The following is a 9,168-nucleotide window of genomic DNA, read 5'->3' on the forward strand; positions in this document are numbered from 1 at the left end:
CGTCAGTCAACTCGGATTGGCCCCATTCGATCCATCACCAATCCGCCGCCCCTGGCCATCGACAGATTCGTGAAGACAAAGAAAAACAGCAAGCTTCGAGTCGGCCACTTGATTGGATTCCCGCGGAGAGGTGGCCTAGTCGTTGGATGATGTTGAACGGCCGCTTGAGGCCGGAGATGATGGATGATGTCGGATGTGGCCGGCCGGCAGTGACCGGCCGCCTAAAACGTATACTGTGTATGTGCATGTATGCACATAGGGAAGACGGAGTGCTGCGAGGCCCAGCGGTCCACGCAGTCATGGAAGCCGATGGAACCTTGGTTACGAGCTCGGAGCTTGCTTAGTCATGTATATGGAGAGGGCGGGCGAGGGGCAGCGAGGGGCAGCTCTGGAGACCTCCCATAGCCTGTGTATTTCATCTAAGCATGCTATTGGGTAGGTCGTTTCCAATCTCCAGGGGTGAACCTAGACCAGCGAAGAGGTTGTGGGTTCAAGACACACTTTTTGTCCTTTTGTCCGGCAGCAGGCTGCACAGCTGCAATGCCAAGATTGGGACATGGCTGGGTGAAGGTGGGGGACTCCGTTGTGCCAACGTTTGACCCACCATTCCCCTTTGGGGATGTCGTGGTTGCAGTGGACCCACGTTGGTCACCAAGCCAGAGTGTTTGGTTAGCCCAACCATCGAAGCACACGTTGGGCCAATGTCCCAGTTGCCCGGTGGTGTACTCGACTTATGAGCACAAATCTTGCCCGGTTGATCGGGTCCGACCAACAGGAGTAGAGAGCCAATGTGAGGTCGCCGCTATCAATCCTGTCTTGTCTTGGCGAAAAGCCTCGAGGTTTCTTAGCGGGCAATCAAGCAACCCAACAAAGCTTGTACATAGCACAGAATTGGTCAGACCAACCAAGGCGCACGGAGTGCTGGGGCGCTCACATCCCATGAGCAACACAATCCTCCCTGCACTTTTCTCCCCAATAAAACAGCTGTTAAGAAATATATTTATTTGAAAAATTTACACAAATAAAAAATAACTCAAACCTCCTGTAAATTACATTTTACTGTTTTGTTGTTGTTGTGTAAATTTTGTATCTGCAGTGCCCCTTGTTTTTTTTAGAAGTAAAGTTACAAATACAGAGGAAACGCTTGATTTTATTTTTGGTGAAACTGTGGTTTTAATAAAACAAGAGGCCAAGGCGGCTTCGCCGCTGCAGATACCTGGTTCCATTTCTCCATCTGTTCTCTTTTATCCCTCCTTAAGTTCAATGGGTCAAAATCAGCTCTAAGCATCACACCTCACTTATTTTTGATTCCAATTCCCAAAGTACTGGTGGCAATATGTTTTCTGTTCTGTAGGGAAGCAGATCCAACCCATTTGATGTGTCTATCACCAACGGTGAAACAGATGCGATACGATGCAGTATCGCTGATTTATCGGTATCGCATCGCTGAGGCAATGCACACTCCCACCAAACCACTGTATCACATCGCTCAACCCATGCATGGCATCGGAATTGCATTGATTAACCGGATGCACTAGTAGTGAAGCACCCACATCGCATCTTAAAACCAATGCGATACTAATATTTATCGGATGTATCGCCAAATTTGGCCGATGCAGTGATTCAATGCAATACATTTTGTATTGAGTGTATCACATCATTTGGGCGGGACTAACTGTGTATTGATTTCTTGCGTTGTATCAGGTATCTCGTGTATGTATGATATCTCGTGTATGTATGATATCTCGTGTATGTTATGTAGTAGCGTGTATATGTATAGATACTTATCTAGTCTTTATCTTGTGTGTATATGTAAGTTAGAGGGGAGAGCGCAGTTTCTTTTTTTTGTGTAGAGGGGGGCATGTGATGGGCGAAATAAAAATATGTATTGTAATTAAAAAAATAATCATTAAGACTCTTCGAAGTTCTGGGCCCTGCTTTCTTAAGTTGGATTAAGTCACAAGTGCCTTGTCAGCGGCCATTACCTGGTTAATTACGCCTTGAGCAGCCTCAAATTCGCCGTCAGGCTGGACACCCTGGAGCAGCCATTGATGCGAGCTGACACATCGCTTGATAGTCCGGGCTGCCAAGCGTCCGCGGTCCCGTCCACAAGTATTGGCCACGGCGGAGAAGGTTCGCTCAACATTGGCCAAGGTTGCACAGCAGGCTAAATAGTCCCTGGCGAGCAATGATAAAACAGGAAACTCGTGGGAGTGTTCCTGATAGACAAGGAGATTTTTTTAGCTTATGAGCAACAATGGTAGTTACTTTGAAGCACAAAGTTGCGTACCTTCCACCATACTAAAGACTGCGAGGCATGAGCGCTTGGCCACTTATGTTTACCTCCAAGGTAAACCAATAGCTCGTCTTCGTGTGTAGATTCAAGAGCTTTGGGGAAGAAATCAATCTCTTCAACGTCCTTGTCCCTTGGAGAACGTATCTCCTGAGGGGTGGGTGGCTTCTCTTTGGCCGGAGCAGTCGCTTTGTATTCGGCCTGTCGCATGTTAAACATGTTTTGAATCAGATCCTGAGCATAGTTGTAGTGGGAAGGGAACCACAATTGGAAGATCGAGAGTCGGTAGCTCGGGTTTAAGATGGTTGCAAGCAAAATTGTGTCGCAACTGAGAGCCTCGTCAAGATATTTATCCGTTTTTTCAATCATCTTGTTGAACATCTTCTCGTAATCAGCCTCGGTGTTCGAGTCCTTTTTCTTGATCAGATAGCCCTTGAGACATCTGTATTCCGCAAGCATCATGCTGGCCGATGAGATGTCACCTTCCATCTCTTTCCCTTGTGAGTCCACGCGATATACTTGAGGCCGAGGTGAGTGATCTTGAACTGCCAATCTTCGGTCACATACGCAGCAGAGATCCCCATAAACACTTGTCGGTTGCCTCGAGTTGTCCAGACGTCGTGAATGAGGGTAATCTTTGATGGAAGATCCTGGAAAAAATGAGAATGAAAAAAATCAGTGCCAGTCCTGATCGAGTACAGGAGTTGAAGTGAAAAAGCCTTACCCTCAGTGTTGATACAATCTTAGACTGCAAGTTGCAGTAAAGCTTGTGGGCTTCTCGAGCGGCCCATACATGAGAATTGAGCTTGATACTTTGCCAAGCGTAGTTAAAAGCAACGTGGAGGATGACATCGTCGATTCGAGTTCAAGGAAGCGAGTGGCGAACAAGCCACAAGACAAGGATCTGGTTGAGAGTCTTTTGATCGAACTTGGCCATCTGAACATAACTCTCCATCTGACCTTTCTCTTCCGCTTGTCTCTTCTTGGCAACCTCTTGAGCGGTTAGAGGAAGCTTGGCGCCAGCCTTGATTGCATCACGGCGTGCAGTGAAAGGTTGTCGATGTGAATTCCCATAGCGGTGCAGTACAAGGTTACCTCGTGTGCCATCACCCTTCTTGTAAGTATTCCCACACCATTTGCACTCGTAGTACATGGGTGTTCCGGTCTTCTACAGGGATATTGAATCAGCTCAAGGTGAAAATTTCACTACATAAAGCAGCCAGAGATAAGATAGAATTGGCTTACTGGTTCGCCTTCTGCATAGACAGGCGGATGAAAGTACAGGTTGATATTGTCAATCTCAAGATCATTGTCTTTCCTTGTTCGGGTCTTGCGTTTCTTGACAACCTTTGCGTTTTCTCCATCAGAGTCCTGAGTCATGTCCATGACTGGATGATTCGCGTCTGAGTGCGGTCGGGAAGGTTCAACTGGTCCTGAACGTCTTTTGTTGGTTTTGCGGTTTGGAGCGGCGGCAGCAGAGGCTGAGGTGCGAGATCCAGACACCAAAGGCCGAGATCCAGAGGTTTGAGAGGTTGAATTCCGCGTGGGTCTAGTTACAACAACAGAAACATTAGAATCAGAGCCTCCGTCATTCTCTTGGGTTGATGCTTCTTCACGAGGTTGCTTGGCCAGGAGTGATCTGCGAGAATCGTTGTTTGGCCGAATATAATTTGGATCAGTACGACTCGGAGTTATGACACGACAAGATTGACGAGACGGTGGCCGAGAGGGGGTTCCCTGCGGTGGTGAAGGAGGGACCAAGCCCTGTGAACGTGTCATGTTCACCTTGAGCCGGGTCTGATGGATCGACGCCTGCCGGTATCACTATGTAAGGTGGCTAAAAAGAGATTGATGTATCGGTACAATCTGACTGCGGCGCAGCATTCCCACATATGTATCTACAGTGAGCAATATCCATTGATGCATATTGATACATACCGAAATGTATCGGTATCTATCATTATCGCATTGGCTAACCCAATGCACATCCATCTCACACCGTGTATCGCATCGCTAATACGATGCAATTTAAACGATGCATATCGCATCGGCCTTACTAGGCGATGCGTTGCGATGCAAAATATCAGGCTGTATCGTCGATGTGATATGGCCCGATATCGATGCTTACATCGTATCAGTTTCATCGTTGCTATCACTTCAAAATGGCAAAATTTAACTACAAAGCATTATGTTGGCAAAAGAATACTGCAGTTCCTCACATGTGGTGAAGTGCAAATCAGGCAATTAAACTGGGGTGTAGTCAAGTTTAATGATGAAAGTAGCCCAGAATAGTAGTCATATGCCATATTTTTGACATATCTATTATCTCCCACATTTTTACAAGACTGCAAGTCATCTCAGGTTTAATTTTTTCCTGTTATTACACTGGTATTTTTTATTTATTTGATAATCAAGTTTGGATTAGTGCAAAGACCTACTGCTCTATTTCATATTTAATGAAGGCTTTGCAGCTCCATGATACGGTTTGGCATATTCACATGAAGCCACACCAGCCTCTCCCACAATGCATGTGTGTGTATATCAATTGATTTCATACAATTAGTAATAGAAGGATATCAAAGATAAATCACCAAGTACAGAGAAACTCAAGATTCATAGGGATATCAAAAAAGAAAATCAGAAGGCACAAGTAGCACAAAGCAGAAAATGTTGTTTAAAGACAGTTAAGGGGCAGCAATAAAAAGTTTTTGAAGGGCTAAGGCTACCCTCATCAGCATCAAGGGGAAAGGAAAAAAAAAACACATAGAAAGATCAGATAAAAGTGGCTGCCTGTTGCCTGCAGTAGCAGTTGTCAACAGTGCCCTTGAGATCTTTTAATTTCTCTGCTCAGTCAGGTGATTTCCATGGATTTGTGTTGAAGTTAGATGATAACCTTGTGAAACTGTCTGCGCGGTCAGTTACTAGGTGGTAGGAGTCCGCCGAGTGATTTAAGTCAATATGAAAGTCTCAGGACATTACAAAAGAGCTGATTGAAGTTCAAGCAAGTGGATAAAAATTCCTTTTTTAGGCATTGGGAGCCAAGTGATATTTGACATCACCTCCGCTGTCTTCAGACGCATCAGCTGAGCCAGCGAATCTGTTTCAGATGGCCTCAATGGGCTTTCTAACCACGTTCAATAAAATGTTCAACCTGCGACAATGAGGCATAAGATTGAGAAGTACCATGGCCTCGGTGAGCCCGCAGTTGTAGCTCATAAGCAGTCCAGACAGTAACGCACTTGAGCCGATCACCAAATCGGCACTCAGAAGCGGCGAGGTCATTGTCATTGGCTTCATCAGGATGATAATCAGGTTGTTGACATGGAAAATCAGGCCGGCAGGCCAATGGATATTTAAAAGATAAACCCGGAACCCGTTTGTCTCTGCTGATGAGCCCGCCGGCTTCCTTGGTCTCCGTCTCTGTCCAACCCGTCAGGCTTCCTTGGTCGCCGTCTCTGTCCAACTCGTCGTTGTTGTCATATCTGTCCAACCCATTGTTGTTGCTATTGAGTTGTTTCCGGCCGGCTGGGGCAGGGGAAGCACACTCAATACGGCTGTACACCATCCCAGAAGGTCGTGAGAGATCCCTCCGGAGCTTGCGCCGCCATAACTTGGTCTGCAGGTGGAAATAAAAGTGAAGGAGGAGGAGCGGAGTCAGAGCTGGGGTCGGGGCCAGTGTTGTAAGTGAGGGAGGGGTTGGGTTCATCGAGATAGACGGCCTGGACCCGGTCAAGCGGCTCATCGGAAAGGTGTCCCAGGACCTCCCGGACTGTCATCCATGATCCCACCCTTGTTGAGTACAGATGTGGCAGTGAGTAGAGCGGCTTGAAGAGCACTGAGAGCAGCAGCCTCAGCGAGCGGCGTGGGGTATTTGTGGAAGGGACTTGTCAAGGTTGAGGCTGTTGAACGATTTGCTGTAGATGTGCACATTGGAGGAAGAGTCAGAGCAGGGGGTGGTCACCATTCATGAGCCTTCCACCTGTGGATTGTCGCACGCACTCCGTGTGCCAGACTCATCTGTGCAGGCATGATACTCTGCGGATGTGTAATGCTTTGGGCCACATCACCTTGAATGTGTTGATCTTTTTTGGTTAGTGGCTGGTAGGTACCGCCTTGCAAGGGTCCATGTGGCACAATACCTTGGTTTGGATTGCTAAGCAATTTAATACTAACTAGAGGCCAAGGCGGCTTCGCCGCTGCAAACACAAGGTCTAATGCACTTGTCTCTCTTGGAGCATTGAAATGGGTAAAACTTCCATCCTATATACTAAAGCTACTACACATTTCTTCAACCTTCCAAGAAATGAATTGGAAATTGCCCCGAGATTCCATTATTTTTCAAAGCTAAAATTGGTCTTGAAAGTGTTGTGGGATTTATTTCCACAAATATCACCATTAAAGCGTCTCATATAGATTTCAATTTTCAATTTAGACTGTTACCAAGAAGGGTCACCAAAAACTAAACCAAATCCTTGAATCAACTCTGCAGATTAATTTTGACAAGTATCAACCATGAGCATCTTTGTTCAAGCTAACAAGAACCTAAAATGCTTGGGGATCAATTTTTAAAACTCAATCAAATGACCCAACACAGATCAATTGCAATTTGTTACAGATTTATAGAAAAAAGGCAAATTTGTGTAGATATACGGACTTACTTTGCGCACTGCGAAAAACACTTCGCGCACTGCACAGTGCGCGGATTCCCAAACACTTCGCGCACTGCGGGTAAACTACACAACTTTTTGAAGATTTTTCTTGACAAATCAATAAACAGGCTTCTCATTGGCCTCTCTGAATTTTTTGGAAGTTTTTCAAAGCATTCTTCTATGTTTAAAAAAATCATTAAAAACCAGAAGAAATGTAGGATTTGGGCGCCTAAAAAACAAGGTTCCTATAGCCCAAAAATTTCAAATAATTTTTTGAGTAATTAGAAATGTAAGAAAAGCTACTTCAAAACTTTTCAGCCACTTTTTGCAAGCATACAGGTCTGAAAAATGAGGATAATTTAGATGCAATGTGCTAATATGTGTTGAAGTTTCTTATTTTTCAGACCTGTATGCTTGCACAAAGTGCCTGAAAGGTTTTGAAGTAGCTTTTCTTACATGTAACATTACTCAACAAATTATTCAAAATTTTTGGGTTATGGGAACCTTGTTTTTTAGGCACCCAAATCCAACATTTCTTCTGGTTTTTAATGATTTTTTTAAACATAGAAGAATGCTTTGAAAAACTTCCAAAAAATTCAGAGAGGCCAATGAGAAGCCTTTCTATTGATTTGTCAAGAAAAATCTTCAAAAAGTTGCGTAGTTTACCCGCAGTGCGCGAAGTATTTGGGAATCCGCGCACTGTGCAGTGCGCGAAGTGTTTTTTGCAGTGCGCGAAGTAAGTCCGTAGATATAAGTGATTTTTGGAGTTGACTATTTCAACAGAATGATGGCCGTTGGAAGATTTGGAAGCCAAAACATCATGATGTTTGGTATTTGCAAATGATCTACTTTTTGGAGGGAGATGGCAGGGTATGGGCAGTTTTGATTTTTCACTGAGGTACCAATCTCTACAGACCATGAAAAGTGACTGGAGCACACATGGACCCCAATTGGCTGAAACACCAATTGAAAAAAGTTCAAACCATACAAGATTTAGTGGCATGGGAAACACCATGACATAGGCCTTTGTCATGCCTTCCTCCTCACTAAGTTTAGGAATTTATCTGTGCGGACGCGGAGGCCCTCTTTCCCTCGTCGAGGGTCTTGACGAGCTGCCTGTCGGCCGGAAGGCTGCCCTGGAGCAGCATTGGTTGACAGTTGTGGCCTGCAGCAACAAGCTTGGTCGCGGAGCAGAAGCTGAGCGAGATGAAGGGCAGACTGGAGGTTTAATGATATGGATTGCAGGGGAGCTTGGTGACATGGATCACATGGGGAGCGGTGTCGGGCCCGCTGGGGTGGACCAGCGTGACGACGGCGGGAGCTTCCCCACCGTGCAAGATGCAGATGTTGTGCACCCATCCACCGGACGCGGCAAAGTCTACACAGATTGGGTTGAATGGGATCCGCTCGTCCCAGACGGTGGGCGCGGGCTTGGAGTTGACGCTTTCGATGTACGTGATGAGACTCGACAGGTGGCCTTGGCCGAGCCGGCGGCAGGCAAGACCGAGTTGGGGAGTCACGCCAGACTGGGGACGCTGGAGCGGAGCAGCTTCTTGGGATGCTGGGCCACCCACCAGTTCGACTCGTTGTTGTGCTGGCACGCCGCGATTTTCCGTGCGCCTGAGCCGACGGCAAACTGGGACTCGCCGGGCGACCATCAGACAAAGGTGCCAGAGCGGTTCAGGGGTAATAGAACCAACGACGACTGCCAGTTCGCCGGCGTGCTGGGATCTAATGAGTCTAGGCCGTGCTGCTATACATATGCCCCAATACTAATTTATGAAGAAAAAAAAACAGCTGGGTGGGGCAGCACTGCACGGCGAGGGAGATTTCAATCTGAATTGAAAGAATAACTGACCATGCGGGTGGATCGTTGGCATAATCGGGAGCTGAATGTACAACGTTTCATAATGTATGTTAATACAATGGGTTAGAGAGCTCCGCTTGTGCAAAAGAATAAATGATTGACAGGGGGGAAGAGGACTGACATTTGAGCATGGTGTTTTGCGTCTTGTTAACGAGGTAAAAAGTAATGGCACCACCAATCATGAAGTGACTCATTGGCCTGAACACGGAAGTAAGCCAAGCTTGGACACCAAAGATAACTGCTAAGTGACCTCAATGGCGGACTGAAAAAGTTTAGATTGGCTAAACTTCAGCCTGGGCCAGGATGGCTTCTCGGAATAATCATGTGAAGCCAAGGAGAGAGACGTACCCTTAGAGTCC

The 9,168-nt window shown here is 46.3% G+C and overlaps 2 protein-coding genes across 2 annotated transcripts; both read right to left on the bottom strand.

Moving 5' to 3' along the window:
• Positions 1-3,716: 3,716 nt before the first annotated feature.
• Positions 3,717-6,069, bottom strand: PtA15_15A201 (uncharacterized protein; the record flags this gene model as incomplete). The annotated part of the gene is made up of 4 exons (XM_053163384.1): positions 3,717-3,842; positions 5,477-5,584; positions 5,667-5,818; positions 5,856-6,069. The coding sequence occupies 4 exons, from the start codon at positions 6,067-6,069 to the stop codon at positions 3,717-3,719; spliced, it is 600 nt and encodes a 199-aa protein (XP_053027364.1).
• A 2,099-nt stretch (positions 6,070-8,168) lies between these two features.
• On the bottom strand, positions 8,169-8,822 carry PtA15_15A202 (uncharacterized protein; the record flags this gene model as incomplete). Its single annotated transcript, XM_053163385.1, has 2 exons — positions 8,169-8,695; positions 8,801-8,822. The coding sequence occupies 2 exons, from the start codon at positions 8,820-8,822 to the stop codon at positions 8,169-8,171; spliced, it is 549 nt and encodes a 182-aa protein (XP_053027365.1).
• Positions 8,823-9,168: the final 346 nt, after the last annotated feature.

This window comes from Puccinia triticina, chromosome 15A (assembly GCF_026914185.1).
Source record: "Puccinia triticina chromosome 15A, complete sequence".
NCBI lineage: Eukaryota > Fungi > Basidiomycota > Pucciniomycetes > Pucciniales > Pucciniaceae > Puccinia > Puccinia triticina.